The following is a 20,726-nucleotide window of genomic DNA, read 5'->3' on the forward strand; positions in this document are numbered from 1 at the left end:
AAAACAACAACAAAGAAACGTGACTTGAAAATTATCTACCATGTGTTTTATCCAGGCTCATACTTGAACAAAGGCTCCACAGCAAGACCCTAACTGTACTCTGTGGCAAAACGCTGCTCTGAATAAATAAATCAGAAGCCGTTCCTTTGTAACCCCAAGGTTGAAGTTTTCAGGTTGGAACAAGCTTTCAGAACTGCTGTTCATTTCCGAGCAGCCTTACGAACTACCAAAGGGGCTCTGTAAATGCAAGCCGCAAGGATAAAGGAACTTAATTTGATGACAGGAAGGTACTTATGTGGCTTTTATGTTGTAGCTGTTCCAGCTGTTCCACAAGACATATGCTAGAAAAGAGGCAGAGAGAAAACACTCAAAAAAGCCTAAGCTAGGAGAGTACCTTCCAGCCTTTTTTTGATGTGCCAGAAAACCTCACAGGTAATAGTTAGGCTAATTCCACAATTGGATATAATTCTACTCTTGGGTTCACTAGTGAAAATCCAGCCAAGGGAAAGCAGTCTTTGAAGTGAAACAGTGGCACTTCTTGACTGAACTTGTATTTTCTGAACCTGTGAGCAAAGTACCTCTGACTGAGGCTCTGGGGTACTTCTGCAGCAACAATGCAGCTATTCATACAGTCCTCAGGCAAAGATTTGGTGGAATACTTGCACTTGTAATGAAAAAGGAAGATCTGAAGAGATGAGCTAAAAATCTTACTTCTTCTAGCTTCATGGTAACTGTATTTGTACTTATTTGCCATTGGAAAACTACATGTAAGATGTGTAACTTGAGTTAACCAAATAACCCAAACTGGATTTGAATAGAAGTTTAAAGTTAATTGAAAACCAGATGCATTTCACCCATGAAGAAACGTGACTACTGAACTTCCCCCACACAAACCCAAAGAAGGGATCATTCAGCTGACTGCATTTCCAGCCTGGCAAGTTACAAAAGCACCAAGTGCACTGAAGACATGAGGATACCACGGAGAACTAAAGCTGCCTCCATAGAAATGATCTTCACTTTAATCGATACATTATCTTACAACCAATGGTTTATCAGAGGGAGTCTTTGAAATAGCATCATCTCAAGAAAAGCCACCTTTTCCTACCCAGTATCTATATTGCTCTTTCAGTGCCCAGAAACGCCTTGTAACAATTCTACCCTCTTGGACCATAAGCAGAAGCTCCATTTCGGAAATACAGCCCTGTCCCGCAAACACTCCACCAGATTTTGTTGCCTCCTGTTTGACTTATGTAAAACTGGTTTTCATTTTTAAATGCAACCCTTTCCTTTGGGCTGATTTGATCTTAAACTGCTCCGGCATTCCAGAAACCTGCTTGACTGCACTCCAAAAAACCAGAGGGGTGGAGGAGAGAAATTAAGCGCTCCAATTAGTTTTAATCATTCTACGCAGTGAGGAGCTTTTTAAAATTACTAGACAGCTTACAATTTGCATAAGCACAGGGTTGCTGAACCACAGCATTGAGCACTTTTACATTTACTTTGGAACGATTGAAAGTTGCTCACTAGAGTTCAAAGATTAAGCCGTAAAGAGCAATTCAGGGTAAATGGAATATCAAAAATGTAAGAGATTAAGTACACAACAACTAGGTAAAAACCCATTTACAGATCTCTCCTCATACAAGAGAGCATTTAGCCTAAATGAACATTTCATCCTTACCAACTGGGTTTTTATAATCTTAGTGACTTTTCATTTGAGTGCAGAAAGCTGCCCGTTGCCCTGAAAACTGGCAATTTTAAATGTGTAGTTACTGCATAATCCCTGGTCACCCATATTTCCTTGGAAGTGGACTACCTAGAAATGATTTACAGGTTTTTTTGAAGAATTTAGTCCAACGTTCCAATAAGCAACCACGGGGAAAAATAACCTAACTTCTTGGGCTGAACTTTTTGATTTTTTATGCTCACTAATTAATAGCAGCATGTGCTATATAATTAGCACAGCTGGAACCTGAGACGCTCTCTGGCCCGTTTGGAGGTACTGAATATGTGCTGGTGACGTGAAAGTCAGCAGGATCCCACATTGCTCAGCAGCTCTGAGCCTAAGGACACCGAAAAAGGCTGTGGCTTTGTCCTCTGACTGTTCACGAAGCCACGCTGGCTACACTGTACAAAACATTTTGTGCTTTTTGTGCTTCATGATGGCTTTTCTTTTCTTTTTTTGGCACTTAGCGACTATCAATGCCTGTATTCCTAGTAGTTAGTAATTCTTACAAAGTGTTTTAATGATGATGTATGCACACTGCAGGTGATCACAATGGCACAAACTACTCTGTGGAACAGATTGCTGTAGGCTTTTGTGTTTTCAAATGATTAAGCTCTTCTCTAAAGTAGGAAAACTCTGCACCATGAACAAAACAGTGGCATTTTGTGGCCAGACTTGGCCTGATATTTAGGTTAGGGAGTAGTGCAGAGTAGTGCAGTCTTTTGGACTCCATTAAGTCCTGATGATAATGACTTATTGAGCAACATTATACTATGAATTGACAGTCACTGATTCATCAAATGCAGCCCCTGCACTAAAAAGCAACCCAGATGAATTCCTCTTAAGCAGCATTAGAAGTATTCTCTTCTCAACCCATGCCTGTAAAAACAGCTTTTCTCAGCAGCCCTGAGACAGTAAGCCATATATCTCTTACCCATCATACTAACCTGGCTATCCAGTCCAAGCAACAGAAGCATAATAAAAAAAAGGATTGCCCAAAAGGTGGGCAGCGGCATCATGGACACAGCTTTTGGGTAGGCAATGAAGGCCAGGCCTGGACCTAGAGAAAGAGAAAATAGGAAAGGGGGAAGGGAAGGGAAGAAAAATAGTAAGTACCAGCTCTTTAGTAAAGGTAGCCACACTCAAATGCAGGAATGCCTGGTTCCGTTCAGATAAATCCAAACGCGGCTGGAAATACCAGAAGTGAAACAGTTTGGCTCTTTTATCTGAAATCGAAGCACGCATGACTACAGCAGAAACCACAGGCAAACCCCCGAGGCCATTGCTAACAGATCACCAGTTTTAACATCTGTCTCAAACATGCCAATAATGGAGGTGGTCCTACACCTGCCCTGCTCGGACACAGGACAGTACTGGGGCCAGGGGGAAAAGGGGTGACCCAGGAGAATGGCAGAATCCCACTGCTAGCCCACATGGTCACGATGAAGATGAGGATGATGAAACTCTTTTGCATGCAGGGAAGGGACTCTGTTCCAAACATTCCCCAGGATCTTTGCTAATGCAACCACTGCCTCCCTCTCTATGCGACCTCCAAACCCAGCATGGCTTTTCTAGAGCAGGGTTTGCACTCTAGGAGTCTGCTCCTTCACTTCTGCAAACCCTCACTGCTGCACTGACATATCAGGCTACTCCTAGCTGTATCAGCTGTGGTCCCTAAAAAAAAGTGCCTCCTGCTGTTAGAAAATGCTGGTGTGTAAAATGGCTTCCCCATGCTGTCACATCATCTGCCCCTATTGGGCCAGCCTAGGCAGACCTGCCACGGTGACGCTATGACCAACATCAGCCCCAAGTGCAACAGTCTGGGAGCACCAGCGGGGCTGGGACTAAGCGCCCGGCTTCTCTGCTCTGGGAACCTGCGAGGGCTCATCACTAGCTGGGACCTGTCTGTGCCATGGACCAGATGGCATCTCACTCGTACCCACACAGCGAGCACAGTCACAGTGCTCTCGCATGCTGATCTCCAAGGGTGCTCTCACCTGGAGCCAGGTGCTCTTAGCTATGGCTTATGAGAGCTTTTGTGGAGAGAGAAAGAGCCCTCTCCAAGCGGGAGACAGGAACACTGGCAATCCAGCATTTATGGCAGGCTCTCAAAGTGGCTGTAGAAATTTGGTGAAGCTGACAAAAAGTTTAGAGGGCAGATTTAAATTCAGATTAAAACCAGGACTGCCTGGCTCGTCTGCTTGTTTGTTTTAAGGAGCCTTAAAAACTGGCATTTTCCAGGATTTTGAAGTGGACTCAACTCATTTTCAACAGGAAAAAGAATATTTTTAAAACTGCTGCAGTGCAGGGACAGAAATCTTATCTCTGATCTATACAGAAAAATCTCTAACACTGCTCTTCCTACCTCCCACTTTTCCTTTCCAACAAGAAAGATGGAAAAAGAAGGAAGAGAGAGAGGTAAAAAAAAGAAGACTTTTTTTCAAACTAAAGAAAACTTTAAGTCACTGAAAATACTTGAACAGAAATAAATACAAATTAGCCAACAACTGAGCAACTAATTTTATTTAAGTGAAACACAACTAAGATTTTATACGACAGAAGATACCAAAAAAATTGGTGAATGTTTCAAAATTTGAGGGGCCTTTGCTTTTTTTCCCCCTACTTCAGTGGATACAGTAGATCCTCCCTGAGGGAAAACTGCTACCACATGGCATTTGCAGCTAATCTGTGCAATTGATGAGACAGATGTAAAACTGCTCTGCTCAAAACTTGCTGCAATTCTGTATGCTTTGGCCAGTGAAACTGTCCTTGCACTGTGGCACTGTCTAATACCAAGTGCCCTAAGCCCTGTGCTAGCTTTGATTTTCCTTTGAAACTAAGTGTTGAAATATAAAGAGAAAAGTCCACATGAAAGAAAATGTTCTTGGCATCCCCTCGACTGAATATAAATAATCTAAAATGGTATTTAATTTGAAACTCTACTGCTCTGAAGGGTGTTTTGCAAAAGTGAAGCACTTGTGGCTGCTATTAAGAGCTAATTAGGACTGCCACAATCCCAGCCCACTTGCTGGCCGTTTGCCGGCAAAGTGCTGCGGCACGGCTGGAGACCGGCCCCGGGAGCAGAGCACTGCAGAGGCAGAGACCAGGCAGGCATTAGAGAGACCAAGGCACTATAGTCAGGCCTGCTTAATCTGCACTTGTTTGGAATTGAATTTAAAAAGAAAAAAAAAAAAAAGGCAGATCTTGTACTGTTTTAACACTGCTACAAATTGCACGAGCGGTAATGTACTTCCAGCCAGAAACGCAGCGCAGATTAGACAGGCCTCACTATGGCTTTGTTGAGCCTCCACCGCTTTCCTCTCTCTCCCTTTAAAAGTATTTCTGAAAAAAAATCAAGTGCTATTCATTAGAAGTCTCCTTTCACTGGGAAGTCAAAAGGCTCTAACGTAACTGTTGTCTAAGTCTAAGCCAGTGAAGGCCAACAGCAGAGACCAGTGCTTTAAGCAGGAGCCACCTCTCGCTGACAAGGGTGTCCCAGGAACATTGCCCCAAGGCTGAATTTGGCACAGGTGAAAAATGTGGCCGTGAGATTCCGCTGTCAGCAAATTTGTTGATGTTCCCCTGGCTTGCAGGAGGGCAAACAAGGAAACAAATGGTGTCATGCATAGGGCAGGAGAGATTTAACTCGCTGGGCAGAGACGTGGGGAGCAGCAGGTCTTGGCCCCGTGGACAATGTCCTCTCCTGGTGCTAGGGCCAAGCGGTAGTGTCTCGCTCACCTTTTTCCTGACCCAGGGGAGCGGTTCTGACCTTGCGTCATAAGAAACCAAAAAAGGCAAGGCCAAAAAAAGAGGCTGTAGTGCCTGCTGAATGCCTCTGTGCTGAGAAGTCAGCAGCGAGGCAGCAGCGGCAGTGAGAGCCTCCCCCACAGCCCTGGGCAGGCCCTGGGATGCTCGTCCCTGGGGGACCAAGTGGTCTCCAGTGGCTTTGCACTTGATCTCTGCTGAGAAGGGCAGTGAGGAAAATCATGGAAGGTGGTTTGGACAATTTTGGTAATGTCTGCTGTCATGTAAAAATGTCCCTTAGGATTTAGCTGAAGACCAGCCAGTGATGATGGGCAACCGACTGAACAGTGAGATGGTTGCAATCTCTGGCCATTGGGGCCGAATTAAATAAGGTAGAAAACCTGAGGGAATCAACAACAAAATATGCAAGAAACCGAAAGCCAAGTTCAGAAGCTAATCAATGCCCTCATTGTCCCTATAATAAGCTATAAAGTCCTTCCTTAAAAAAATGCTTTTTGAGCTGTTGATGAAAAACTGCTATGTAAACACTAAGTCTGTAAGTTAATTTGTGTTTAAACATCACTCTAACAACCCAGTGTTACTATAAAGTTATTTAATTCTAAAGATGTGAAGCGACAGCAATATAACTGCCTATTTATCAAAGATTTAATAACAAAAATTAGAATAAATATTGACCAGATAAAAACTTAATGTGAAAATACTTAAAAATGCTACTCTTGGAATTGATCCACCTACATAATAAAAAAAATGGGGCTATTTATGATTCATTCAATAGGATTAGTCCCTTGCTTCCTGTTTTCAAACAAAGCAATCCATCTCTGATCAAAATAAGCATTATGGCCAAGACTGTTAACTAATTGCACTTGCGAGAGGTATGCCAATTGCAGCCACCCACGAATCCAGCGGTGCCACCAATGTCATTAGTTTTTCATTAGCCCTTGTGAAGTGAGATATTTTTCTTAAAGACTTAACTCCCAGAGCCATGTGATTAGAAGATATATTGACTTTTTCTTTTTAATGGCATGTTTGCAGAGGAAAGCTTTCAAATACTATGCAGATGAATTAAACTTGGCCAAAAAAATCAGAAAGAAATGCCAAAAGTGCACTCAGGTGCCATTGTTACTACTTGAATCTGATTAGCTTTTAGCATCATGGCTGTCAAGACCTGACTCATTATTTTTGAACGGCAATTCCTATCTAATCTGTCTCTTCTGTGTGAAAACACAGGGTTACACCTGCCCTCATAGACAAGACACACACAGAGGAAGAATGTTGTATCTGTTTTGCCTGAGATACATTGATATGCTATGAGGATTTATCCTTCTTAAGCTGCAAGTGCGTAGCTGAACGTTAATGGGAAGAACACTTCTGGAGTAAGGGAGGAACCTAAGTGTACATCCAGTTTCAAAATGGACTTCTCACAGCTCTGTCAATTTCCCCCTGAAGCTACAGGGGACAAATGCAGGACTGTAACAACTAGAGCTCCTGTGGATAAATGGTCCACAGAACCCAGGAGATGGAGTTTTCCAACTTCTCTTCCCTTTCAGTGAGACCCAGGAATATATGCACCTATACCCCTCCAAAAGGCCAAGGTAACATTCCCACTGCAGCGCTACGAGCAAGCCAAACTAAACTATGAAAATTACATAAATACTGGCTATTTACATTTGAATGAAAATAAAGGTAATCTGAAAAGAAAGATGGAATAAATTCTTGAATCAATGACATTCTGGACCCTAGACAATGGTGTGGTTATCTTAACTCTAATCTCAACTCAAATGGATTAGCACGCTCTAGGAAATGTGTTCGCTGCCCTGTTAATCAAGACAGAGTAAACAATGCAACCCCAGCTAACCCTCGCTGATCTAGATGAAAGCCCAAATCAACAATACGCTTATTTTTTTTGAGATTATGGGAAATCTTGTTCTGTTTTTATCGCTTAATGTTAGCTGATTGAGTCTGTAGAACTTTGCTCACACGCTAGGCGGCAGTGCCCACCACCACTGCCACCAATACCATCGTACCTGACTCTGCCACATCAGCAATGTTCACCCCTTGCTCTTGTGCCATGAAGCCCAGGACGGAAAAAATTGCGAAGCCAGACACAAAACTGGTACCACTGTTCAGGCATCCCAGCAGCAAACAGTCCCTAAGTCACACATATGTCATGGAGCAAGTTAATTAAAAAAAAATTAACCCATTGTCCCTACTTTATTTACATCATTTAGCTAAAACACTAAACCCCCTTGGATGGAAACTTGCCTATAGCAGTTGTATTTGTACTTGTTGTAGCTCCCCAGGGAAGTCATTGCTCCTAAGCAGATTGCATATGAGAAGAAGATTTGTGTCCCTGCATCTATCCAGACCTAAAGGGAAAGACAGAAAGACTGTTATTACCCGCATCATTGCACTGCAACACTCAACGCAAACACACAGTTCAAAATATGCAAAATCAACAAAACAATTGCATCCATTGAGGGTGATAGCTAAAGGATCGGGGAGAGAGGGAAAGAGAACATCACATTTGCAACTTTGGCTTTTATAGAGAAAAGAAAATTGTTAGCGTCAGAGCCCACAAGAACATCATCTCTACAACAGTTCCTGTATCCCCTCCCCAGAGATGTTCAGTATTTCTAGTTTCTTAGTCATTCAGCTGATCCTTCCTGTTGGCGCAACAATAAACGTGTTTCAGTGCAATAGGAAATGCAGAAGTATTTATAACATTGCTCATTTCTGTCGTAACTCATTTCAGTTAGAATCAGCTGACAAAGTCACTAAACTGAGGATGTGAAAAGCTTGAGAAACAGGTTTGTGTATTTGGTTTGTTTATTTTTCTAGCTTTCTGGTTGTTTTTATAACTGTTCAAATGCAAGATAAAAAGCCATAGGGGTGGGGGGGGAAACATGAAAAATACAATGCATTTTATAAGATACGTATCTGATCTTGGTCTCATGATTCTTTCTCCTGATTACATTTAAAAAAATACACAGACTGAAATAACAGTACACTATCAGCTTCTTGGTTAGTAAATACGCAGTAACCTATCAAAATGCATCCACTGAAACCCATCTGTTTGCTTTCTGCTAATGCAAGTCTGCTAACCACCAAGGAGTCTGAGTAAGTGAGAATTTAGACTGTAGACCATTACCTCCTCCCTCCCTCCGTTGCTTCCCAGCACCTTGCTGACTGGTGTCTCCTTGGAGATGATGCATTTGCTAGACCATGGGAGGGGGCCTGCCAGCTCGCATGAATCTCTTCTACATTATCGGCTGATGCTCTGAGCTTAGGGCTAATAGTAGATCATAAAAATGATAGAGTCCCATAAAAGACGATTCATTCATAAAATATAATGTCTCCTATAAAGAGGGTGTCTTGTATAAAGAGGGCAAGACTAGAGAATGAACCAAATTTCTGCAATGTTTCTTTCAATTATTACTTTTCCTACCTCCGTTACGTAGCTACTGTTGGAGTTTTATTTAAACTACCTGTGCATAGGAAACAAATAGCAAAGACATTATTCCCTCTCACTGTGACCATCACTTCGTTATTTTCAAAGATCCCTTGTTTTCTTTTTTCTTTTGGGGGGGGGCATTGCATTTTTTTTGCATTTCTGTCTAATCACAGCCTATACAGAAAAGGTAAGCCCAGCTCCCACTAGCCAGGGCTAAGCAAACAGTAGTTCCTGTGCCTCAGAAAGCATTTTTCTCCACCTTTATATGGCTTTTCACTCTTCAATTATTTCATTCTATTATATCATTCACTTCTTTCCCAATCTCCTCCTACTGAGCAGTGGGAGCTAAGTGACACTGGTACTCACAGTTGTCGCTTGTTGTTCCATCTGTGAAGCTCACGTGTCTCTCCTTTGAAACTAAAGACTATCCTCATTAAAAAAATGCATCTCCCTTACCTTACCAACAAGAAAGCTGAGATTGTATAACGGGACAGAGTCTACAGCCTCAGAGTCCTTTGACACAAAAAAAAATACACACGCATACACACACATACATACACATGGAAAGATGCATTAACACATATAACAGTGACCTTCTCAAGCAGATCTCTGGAAAATATAACCCAGCATTAATGTTCATGCTATATTCGGACCTCTAAAGACCATGGAAAAGAACCCTATTGCCATTACATCACCACCATCACCCTCCACCATCCCCCTTTGTGTAGGAAATCGTCCCATTCCCCACTCCTGGTTCTGTACCTGTGGGTCAGCTAACCGTGAGATATCAGGATAAAGATAAAACTTGATGCCTTCTGCAGCTCCAGGAAGGGTCACACCACGGATGAGTAGAACAAGGAGCATGATGAACGGGAATGTGGCAGTGATATACACTACCTGGCAACAACAACAAAAAAAAGAAGTATGTTTAGTGTGTGACAGTAAATGGCCCCTCCAGAATCAGGAGACACCCAACGATGGGAATTCTAAACCCCTTCATACCTAAAAAGGACCCAACCTGAGTTTCTGTGTCTACTTTTAGTTTAATGATCTTTACCATCTTATTGCTTTAGGCCTGAGGCAACGCATGTTCATTAATCCCTCCAGAGCCCCCCGGGGTGGTAACGTCACTCAGGCAGAGAATACAGGACTTTATACAGCTCATGACTTGGGTTAGAAATTCTCCCTTTGCCCTGTTTTTCCTCTTCACGTGGCAAGTGCACCTCTGCCAGGGAAGCTGAAGAGATTTCCTCACTGAGGGTGCCTGAAGCATTACCTCATTCTTTATTTGAACTTAAAAACTGCAAACTGTTTTGCAAGCTCTGCTGCTATCTTGAATTTTGCTGTGCTGCCTCACTACTGCTCCTACAGGCAATTTTACGAGGCACTTCTTTCAGTGATAAAGATAATTTGGTCCGTGCTCCTGTGTCTCCCTTCCCATCGCCTTGAACGCATGAAGCCCTTCAGGTTGGCATCAGACTCAACAGTGGTAATTTCCAGTCCCATAACTTCATTCTTGCCCTTGCTGCCTATTCAGCAACATCATTATTGGAAACTAAGGCTCTATTCATCCAGTTTGAGAATATGTCTTCATTATCTTTAACCTCTATTCCCACTCTTTTTGAATAACAGCCTACTTCTTCTCTTCTTGTTATCTTCTCATTCATTTGATGAAAGAACCCTTTGCTTTAATCTCCAGTGCGAGGGTTAATTGAGCTTGCATTTGGATAGTTCTATCTTTAGACACACACTTTTTGACCTCTAACATCTTGTTTTCTTTGCTCATCAGTGCTTTCTCTCATTTTTTATATAACTGCTGTGTTACAGTCAAGAATCACTACTGTCCAAGAAAGGGCGTTTTTCATGGAGTCAGATAATCCCCATAGGTAATTAGAGTTTGCTGTCATGAGTTAAAATGTATTTTTGTTTTCCAGAATTTGTTTAACTACAGTAGACCTCACGGGATGCACCATTTTTCTTCTTAAGTGTGTCCTCTGAGAATAACGAGGAGAACTCAAAGCCTGCATTGCCATAATAATTCACAGAGCCAGACTGATTGCAGAAAGTGAAAGGAAGTCTTTTCACACACATCCCTAATGCTCTCCATGAATTTTCTGTAAATTTTCCACTGACAAATACTACATATTGCACATTAGCCCAGTTTCACCCAAACCAAAAGGGAGACTTTCTAATGTTTTTTAGTGTAAGACAGACCTATGAAAAAATCAAAGTTTTCTTACAAAAAAATATATGGCTTGACATATTTGCAGGAACTGCGTAAACGACACTCAGAAAGTGGCCTTTGCACTGCAGGTAAAGACTCTCTCATAATGCTGGAGGAATTTTTAAGATCAAGTATATTATCCAAAGCATAAGCACAACTATTATTTTTCCTCATGATTGCATGTTTATTTGTCCAATACGCTACTATGAGATTTAAAAATTATGCCTTTTTTTTTTTTTTCTGCTCTCCAAAGAGCCATTAACACGCCGGAAAGCAGGGAAGTGCTATAAACAACCATCTACTAAAGTAAACTAGACTTCTCAAATAATTCAAGTCCTCCATTAGAGTTTACAGTTTACTTTTGTTTGACCCCAAAGTTAATGGAGTCAACCGGAGACTTTCCAATGGTTTTGTTGGGCTTTGGCTCCACACCCGCACGAGCTCAGACGCTGTGGAGAGGAGGCAGCAAATTCCTACCAACCGCCTTGTTTTAGAAATGAGAATATTTTGCTGCATTTTCAGAAAAAACAGATTTTTAGGTAACTGATTGTAACAGAGCTGTTTTCAACCTGTTGCCTTCACAGGGGCTTGAAACAGTGTACCACAGGGAGCCTGGAAAAAATCTCTCAGCGCTACCATAACTTTTACGGAGCAGACACCAGGCTCACTACAGGTATTGCAGAAAAGTGGCCTTCCACTCGGCTACTGGGGGAGATTTATTGCATTCACCTTTACTATAAAACTTACACAATCACCTTATCGGGTCACATCAATCAGAGGGAACAGAGAAGCAAACATTTTTGTCAATGTATGCTTTAAAGGTGTGGAAGCTGTTCTTTGGGACAAAGCTGGCAGGAATCCAGGGTAAGGCACCAGCATGATTTTAATGAGGCTCCATGATAAACATCACAGAAAGCAAGACAGAAACGACAGTAAAGCAAGGAGTTTAGTCAACAGTGGAACTAATGAGGTCTGATTTCCTACGGAGTTTTGTCTCCCGGTTGATTCTGCAGCATTTAACAAGGTAAAATTGCTAAATGATGCTTTTTCTGCAGTTGAGTCACTTGCAATTGCTCACTCCTCCTGACTTCTCTGGAGGCTGATAAAAGGTACATTCATTGGGGCCCTTCTCTCAGGTGGGACAATAATGGGGTCGCTCCCTTCCACCAAGCTGACAAGAAATGTGTGGGAACATAGTATCTCGACACCTCTCTTCCTCTGTGAGATTTGTCTGAAACGCTGCCTCAACCAACAGGTTTGAAAGCTGAGCCCCACACAATATGCAATGGCTTCAAAAGCCTTTTGTCATTAAAAACACTACTGTATGCAAAGGGCAACAACATCATGCTTCATGTTAAGTGATTGGCTGAGATTTGTTGTAATTTGTTTCTTGCACTAGAGTAGGATGAGGTTCAGGAATGATTTAACTGTTATCCTTTAGAGAAAAACATGATTCTGAAGAGCACATGGTGCGACTGAAAACACAAACTGTCTAGGATCTCTGTTAAGGAGAGTGTTTCTAAACGAGCACCTAAGTTTAGTCTCCTACGTCTGCACAGAGCTCTTCTGTAAGTGAGTGGCATTTCAAAAATGCTATGCATCCAGCAGTTTCCACTGACTTAAAACATCCCTACCACAGCTATGTTAACATCTACCCGCTGCACTGAGAGTGAACTTGGCCGGTCTGAGAGCATGGACAGGGAGCACAGAGCACCACACACTGCAAGTCTAAGACCTTCCATGCTCATGACATGCATCACTGGGACACTCATCTTCAGAGAGGCAAAGTGGTACTCGAACCATGCTTGGATCTGCTTCTTGATGCCATTCCAGTAATGGCTACTTGATTCATACACATTTTGGGCGCTGGCAATGACTTTTCAAAGTCAGCTGAATCCAAGTCCCTCATTTATTCAGTACAAAAATATGTATTTTTCAAGGAAATAGTATCTTTAAGAACAGCATTACTTAGTATTCCTAAAATTTGTTAACTGCAATCATTATAAAAAGGGTAAAAGAGTACTTACTTTCCCAGTGGATTTGACTCCTTTCCAAATGCAGAAGAAACATATCACCCAGACAAGGAGAAGACACAGTGCTAGATCCCACTTGATAATACCAATATCTTCAATTCCCGATGACAAGCTCAGTACATTCCGCCTGAATATTTGAAAGGAAAAAAACAAGAGAGAGATGCAGGAGCTCAGTTGATGCAGTGTCTGGTTGTGATGTCTGAGAGCACGGGATGGTGTGCAGGGCAGCAGACACATGGGCAGATCCCTGCCCTTGGAACGCTGCTGGCTAAATCAGCACGGCTTCTGTGAGCAAAGCATGCAATATATTGTACAGCATTTCATTTTAAGCTCTTTTTAGCAGTCTGTGACCATGTCTGTATGAGATAAGAAAGTATGCTCAAAGCACTGTGGCTTTCCCATTTGCTCCCTTGAAGATGCAAGACCAGCTCACCCTGCCACTGCCACAAACCCTGGCTTTGAAGCCACGAGGCAGCACTGCCCATGATGTCCATCATGGACACTTGCAACTGGCCTGCATCTGCATGTTCCACCTCCTTTTCAGTTCATAAGCAAGACTGCCGTGAGGAGGAAAGGGGAAAATGCAGGGGACCATCACACTGTGTGGCTTTGCAGGGCTGAGGCTGGAGCCATGATCTGTTATGCCCCCCAGCCCCAAACACTGGGTCGGTGCACTGCCCTCTGCCCTCAGCACCACCCCACCAGAGTCACCTTTAGCTAATGCCAGGTAGTTGGTAAACTTTATTCTGTCACTTCAGTCAAATAAAAAGAAATTACTAAGCTATGTCTTAAGGGAGCAACACCCGAGTATCAAAATACTCTGTTCCTGAGGGGAAAAATTCATTAAGGTTTCTCTCTTTTGGTAATTGCCATGGGTCATTGTTAAACACTGGTTTAAAACCTTTTTTTTTTTTTTTACTTCCATGCAGCATACGCTGACCTCACACATTGGACAGACCTTGTCATACCTGATACTTAAGTCATTTGTCAAATGTGTACGAAAGAACAAACTGTTTCTTACTGTTCACTTGGCTAAAACTCCTCTGCAAATGAACCCAGTAAAACCTGAAGACTTTCTGCAAGTTTTCTTAAGTCAAGGAGAATTTTGACCTCAGTCATAGAAGAAATGCCTTGCCCTGAGATCAGAGAAACGAACTAGCTACCTAACAAATTGTTAATTAAATTTTATTTTCAGACAGCTATAAAAATCAGTGACTTTCCTTCACCTAAGTCATGCAGAGCCAAGACCACAGCAGTCTGGGCTGTGGTACCAGTGTCAGGCCCACAAGCATGGCGGGGTCAGCTTTGCGTGTGGATCCAGTACAAGACAAACCACTGTGGTTTGTTTTTCCCCTGAATTAATTAAACTTTTTTTTTTTTTTTTTTTCTTTTACCATGAAAATAATAGCGAATGAAGTCACTGATGGAAAATCTGCAATTCGTTTTTGGAAAAAAAACCCTGGCTTGACCAGTTTAATAGGACTCAAACCCTCACCCATCTGTTTTTGTGTCTCTCTTTGCCAAATTCACTCAGATTACCTGTGTGAATGTGTTCTCACACCAAATGCTTTATTCTCTCTGAACGTGTGTATATTGTTATGGAAAAGGACTAATGGCACCAGGCCGGGCAAGCCTGCCCTAATAAGCAGAGCTATTCAACAGTTACAAGAACCCCCTTGGTAATGAATATTTGGCATAAAGTTGCAGTCCTGGTTCACCTGAGCCTAAAGAAACCAAGAAAAACCTGCTGTGCGTATACAAAAGAAAAAAAATACTTATAAGATGACAAACTTCACCTGCAACTTTCTACAGCTTTTTTAAAAATAAATGGCAATTTTCCAATCTATGGGGCAGTTCATATTAAAAAGGTAGCCTATAGAGCTAGCTCTCAGGAAGCCATGAATAATTAACTGCAAATGCATTTTAGAATAGCGAGCTCTATTAAATGCATTCGGCTAAGTCTTCTTTGCTTTTTATTAGGGAACTAAAAGCAAATGGTCATCTCACCTCAAATTTGCCCCAGCAACCCTTTCAAGCTTTTTTGGAGGGAACCCAGTGGGTTACTGAGAGGCAGATATGTTACTCTTCTATGGTGAGGCAGCAAGTGCCATAAGTGATGTGCTGGCTTTCTCTGTCCTGGATGAAGACTGACTACCTCAAGGAATCCATTCAGAACTACTAGGAGAGCCTCAGCATTAAAATTGCTTCATGCAATCTAACCCAACATATTTTTGCAGCTGAAGCACTTAACGTGGATTTGTGATATCCTGAAAATTCAAGTTCAGGAAGGAGCAGGAGCCGGGCTATGCTGATAGCTCTTCAATCTTGTTACACAACCCACTCCTGCTTAGATTCAGCCAAGCCCACTCAACTTCACGCCATTTATGCATGAAGGTGCTACTAATGCTAATTTATAGTCTTGATGCTGTCACTAACTGCCACTCATATATAATCAATGGGACAACAGGCTGGGGCTGAGTCTGTCGTAAACATGAGTTCTTGAACCTTGTTCATACACTAGTATGTTCTAGTGATGTGTAATATAGAAATGTAATAGGAGCTGCAACTGGCTTTAGAACACAAACAAAAATAAAATGAGAAGAGTTATGCAACCCTTGAAGGATATTCCAGCTTGTTAATCAACTGAATGCAGACAGGACCTTTCGTACCAGGAAAGGCGAAGCACGCTTTCATGTTGGATGGACAAGAATAACTAACACTGAAGCAGTTGTACCAGAAGACCATTACGAAGAGAATATGAAACAAATTTAAAACTCTCAAGTTTGCCCCCAAAGGCGGAGACAGCTGCCCTAGATTTTGTTTAGTTTTTGTGTTGCTCCCTTTGGGATTACATGCCATTAGCATGTGATGGACTTTCTTGGGATTTGGACAAATAAAGTCTGCTGATTACCAAATATTTATAAACACTTGGCCAGCACCAGACAATCAGAGGTTTTGTTCAACCATAATTACCCTGTAGCACTTATCCCTTATGTATTAATACGTGTGTAAGCCTTTAAGTTTTTGGACTTCAAAATAAAATCTTCAGAAATAAGACCTGAAGCATGTGATACCAAGAGGTAAGTCTCCTGATACAAAGCCAGATTTGCTTAACCCCCTTTTATTGCTGCTCAAGCAAGCATGTGATTTGCACAGAACATTAATTCAAATGAACTGAAATGTCAGGCTGTACTATATGTCCAGCCAGGCTGAGAAGGACACACGTTATTCAATGCAAAGAGGTTAATACATCAATGTGGTCAATTATATCTGGGCAGCGTTACTTTTACAAAGCAACACTGATGAGGACACTACATGAATGTCCCACAATAAAAATGGCATTGGGTTTCAGAAACCAAACACTCACAAGCCCTTGAATTAAATCAGAATTAATTGTACCACAAAGCAGATGGATATCTTCAGTTAAAGACTATTTATTGACCTGTCCTTTCAATGTGGGTAGCTGGCTGCCCGGCAGCTGGTGTTGTCTATGATGACAAAGTACCTGAAAGTTCTTGAAATTATTTCAATTTCAGAACTATAAAGAATAGTAGCATGGCTGGGGAAAAACTGGAGATCCTAAATGCTTGCACCAAGTAAAAGCTAAGCTACTTTAATTACAACAGTGCTGTGCTGAGTGATCTCTGTCCTTACTTTAAGACACCAATAGTTGTTTATGCAGAGAGAACAGCTATTTTTAATACTTCTGTAAGTGCCATGAGTCCCGAAGGCAGCTTGGTCTGTTAAGGGCAGTTCGCTCATGATGAAACAGTGAGCAATGGACAGTATGTCTGTTTTAGTAGGACCACAGAGCCAAACTCCTCCCTAGTGTGACTCCAGGGAAGAGTTCAGTTCACGACGTTTAAAACTGTTATTTGAGGACAGAAGTTAAAGTGGCTGCAAAATGCAAGGAAAGTAGCCTCTGCGAGTGCTAACAGCTGAGCAACCTTTGCTCTGGCTGTGCTACAGTGAGGGCAAGCTGGAGGGAAGGGGAAAGCACTGTGAGGATTAAGGATTTGCCCTCCGGCCTCAGGCAACTCCAGCCTGACTACATCTCTTACTACTCCTTTGTCTACATGAGGGTTTGGCTCAGCTTGCAGAGGAGTCTTGAGGACAGAAACTTGTTTTCTTTTAGAGAAAAAACTAAAAGCTTCACCCCTAACGTGCTCCCATGGGGACATTGTTCCTCCAGTCCATGGACAGACTGACCTGCCATAAGGCCCTTCACCATGTACCTGCTGTGTCGTTACTCACAGAAAGCTCTGGTGTCCCCTGAGGTTCTGGATCCTTCACTTTTCCTTTTACAACCTGTTTTCCAACTCCCAGCCCTATTTCTTTCTGCTACAGTATCGTCAGTCTCCTGAAGTGGACATGCCACCTGGGGCTCCAGTTAAGACAACCTGCCATATAAATCTGTGCAATTACAGGAGTGGGAGCTTCTGGAGCAGCAGGACAACCCCACGGCCACATCAGGAGGCTGCTAAGCCTATGGCTGCTCCCAAGTACAAGAGGACCTGTGAGCAAAATTACTGCACAAAATTGAAGATGAGCACAGTGCTTTTGAAGTCCTGGGAGAGTAACTCTATTTCAGGGGCAGCACTGTGGACAAGGGAGGCCTTGAAGAGACCTTTGAACATCCTACCAGCCCAGCATTCATTTGGATTCAAGGCCCTCAGTTCCAAAGTCATTGTGGGAGAGTCCAAAGCAGTGACAGTTGCTTCCTCTTCAACTGCAACCTGCCTCTAAGTTTCCCTAAAATATTCAAAAGTACCATTTAACAAATCTTTTCCAACTCCCTCCATATTTAGAAGGTACAAAATCACCTGGGAAAGCATCTGTTGCTCAGCATGGAAACACAAGGCTTGTGGCATGGTGAAAACAACTGCCCTTATAGCCTGCACCATCCCTCACACCAGTACCTCTTGACAAACTGCTCATCCAAGATCCAATTTGCCCTTTGGATTTTAGTTCTTGTGTTACAAATTTCAGCACAGTTCATAAGAACATTTTTTTCAAAACCTAACGTATGCCAAGTATCTTCGGTATGAACATCATTCCTGCTGGGCTGACGCTTCTTTTTAAAAATAGAGAAGTAGGTACAAGTTGATCAGGGACAAAACTGGACTTTAAACAGGCTGAAAAAGCCAAGCTGGGTCACAAAATAATTCTACTCTTACGTGATCATCTGAGCAAGGCAAGAAAAAAAATTCTTCCTAAGCTATTTGTAGATCCTTTGGATTTAAGTTTCCCTACAGGTGTCTTCCTCTGCTGCTATGTTTTGACGCCTATATAAACACATTTGAGGTCATGCCCGTTCAGAAATCAGGTTATGCAATATAATGTAAAACTTGAAAAATGAGAGAAATGAGAATAAGCAGCTTAGCCTTGATGAAATCCAGGCATCTGGCAAAACAGAGTCTCCGCAGAGACCACAGAGAAAAATGATGTAACAAATATGACCTGAGAAACCTACAGTATGGGACAATGTTCCCCACCTCTGTCAGTTTTATTGCTGAGGTCAATGCCTTGCTTCGCTGTCAGACTGATAAGAGATGTGTTGTAGCTTCACAAAGCGTACTGCAAACGCTAACAGCTGGGGAAGTGGGAAAGGCAACTACAACAGGGGTGATTTGTCATTGTTTCCATTGTGAATCCATGCTATCAGGGAATCTGAAGTGACATGTTTCTGTTCTCATGCTGCATTTAGAAAATCCCAACCAAGAAGGAAACAAGTTTTCTTCCAAAACAGAAGTTGCACTGGGCTTTTAGGGCTCCCTGTACGCTCTAGGATGAATACAGTTATGCATCTAACACCTTCCTCCACCGCCAGTCCATCTCAGGATGAGCTCTAGCTCAGTGGCAAACACTATTTTCTTTATTATTTAACATTCGCCACGAGGCTTCCACCTCTGGCATGCCACCGAAGCACCCTGACAGCACCACAAAGAGGGGATACTTACTCCCAAAACTCTGTGACAGGAGAAGTGAAGTTAGTGGCATTCAGTGATATCCAGAGTGTTTTGTTCTTCCTGAGAGTGTCTTCCACGCAGGTCGGCGTGTTCCACTTCTGGTGGCAGTGTGCCCACGGCAGGACGCTCTGGAACGACTGGAACAGGTAGTAGAGTCCCCAGGCCAGGATCACGATGTAGTACACATTCAGAAGGGACACAATCACTATGGAAGCATAACCAATTCCTGGCGAGAGGGGAGAGAAAAGAAATACATGCAGACGTGACAGCCGCTTCTTGCTAGGGTGCCTTGTGCTCTCATGGAGCTGGTGCTAGTCCTGCTGTGTTGTGGACTTGTATCCTGTTCTACCACTCTGGTATTGGGAGCTCAACTCAACTCAATCACAGATAAGCACAGACCAGACACCATCTCTGACTATCACGGGCACTCAGGGCTGAGTTTCTAGCTGTGGTTTACTGACATCAGTGGGGAGGTCTGCAGGACGTCTACCCAATTTAACACTAAGCTGGCTATTTCAAGTTTTACTAAAAGGAAATGAAGGTATCATCCTTTGCTTATCTGAGAGCTACACCATCTCACACTTTAGGTACCTACTTGGGGAACATCATTCTCACCACACTGTCCCCTAAGCCAGCTTCCTTGCAGGCAGCTCGGCTGGGCAGCCCCTGCACCACTCATACTTATCGACTGGCTCGGCTCAGCCTATGTGCAAAAGAAAAAAAAAGAAACAGTTCTTGAATAAGTTAAAAAGGAAAATTCCAAAACAATCAAATGTGAAAGCGGCTGGTTCTGCCCCAGTTTCACTTGTGCAAAGAAAACATTGTATTTGTAGCTGTTATGGTTAATTAGATCAATGTTTAACTCTGCTATCAATATTTGATGATAAAAAAATGTTCCCTGTTTGTTTTTATAAGCAGGGTCATGGGCAGATACGGGTGAGTCCTACACAACTTCGGGAACTGGCAGAACGCTGTTCCTGTGCAGGCTTTAATTAAACACCACAACTGTTCCTGAGTGTGGTATCTCTCTCCTAGCTCTGCAGTTTAGCCCCACTGCCAGATTCATACCACATCTTAAGTCAGAAGCAGTCAGTATTTTTTGAAACACAAAATGAAAGGACTCGAAAAGTACGATTTTCTGAAAATCTTCTGGTATACAGAATGTTAATCTCCAAAAAGCTTGCAATGTTTGCCATTTAGGAATAACAATGGAAAAAAAGAAATTTCCTTTAAAAACTTAGAGCAGTCTCTTACAAGAGCACAAAAAGCCTGTGAGTTTCCCCCTAACATCACTCTGATGGCTACCTGAGATACCTGCCTCATACTTTACAGTTTCAAACCTTATTGCAATAGGAGTTTTTACCACCAGAGATTATTTTTATGCCAGGTGAAAACAACCAATGCGAGTGCTATTTATTCTGTACAGCTGCATTTCATTCAGGACACACAGCTAGTCACATTATTAGAGCTACAGTTTCTCTTCACAGATGCCTGGGAAAGTGCTATTTAAGCAAGGAACATTCCTTCGTCCTCCTCAAAATAAAAAAAAAAAAAAAAAAAG

The 20,726-nt window shown here is 42.4% G+C and overlaps 1 protein-coding gene across 12 annotated transcripts in view; it reads right to left on the reverse strand.

The window, feature by feature from the left end:
* The window catches only part of SLC6A6 (solute carrier family 6 (neurotransmitter transporter), member 6), a 119,300-nt gene that overhangs the window by 11,775 nt on the left and 86,799 nt on the right, over positions 1-20,726 (reverse strand). For all 12 annotated transcript variants that reach the window (XM_014946685.1, XM_014946684.1, XM_014946678.1 and 9 more), the window contains 6 exons: positions 19,157-19,391; positions 13,191-13,323; positions 9,702-9,836; positions 7,751-7,854; positions 7,513-7,637; positions 2,671-2,783 (listed from right to left, as the gene is read on the reverse strand). In XM_014946685.1, coding sequence (XP_014802171.1) covers positions 2,671-2,783; positions 7,513-7,637; positions 7,751-7,854; positions 9,702-9,836; positions 13,191-13,323; positions 19,157-19,391 — 845 coding nt within the window. The remainder of the gene's footprint in view (positions 1-2,670; positions 2,784-7,512; positions 7,638-7,750; positions 7,855-9,701; positions 9,837-13,190; positions 13,324-19,156; positions 19,392-20,726) is intronic.

This window comes from Calidris pugnax, unplaced genomic scaffold (assembly GCF_001431845.1).
Source record: "Calidris pugnax isolate Ruff unplaced genomic scaffold, ASM143184v1 scaffold81, whole genome shotgun sequence".
Taxonomy (NCBI): Eukaryota; Metazoa; Chordata; class Aves; order Charadriiformes; family Scolopacidae; genus Calidris; species Calidris pugnax.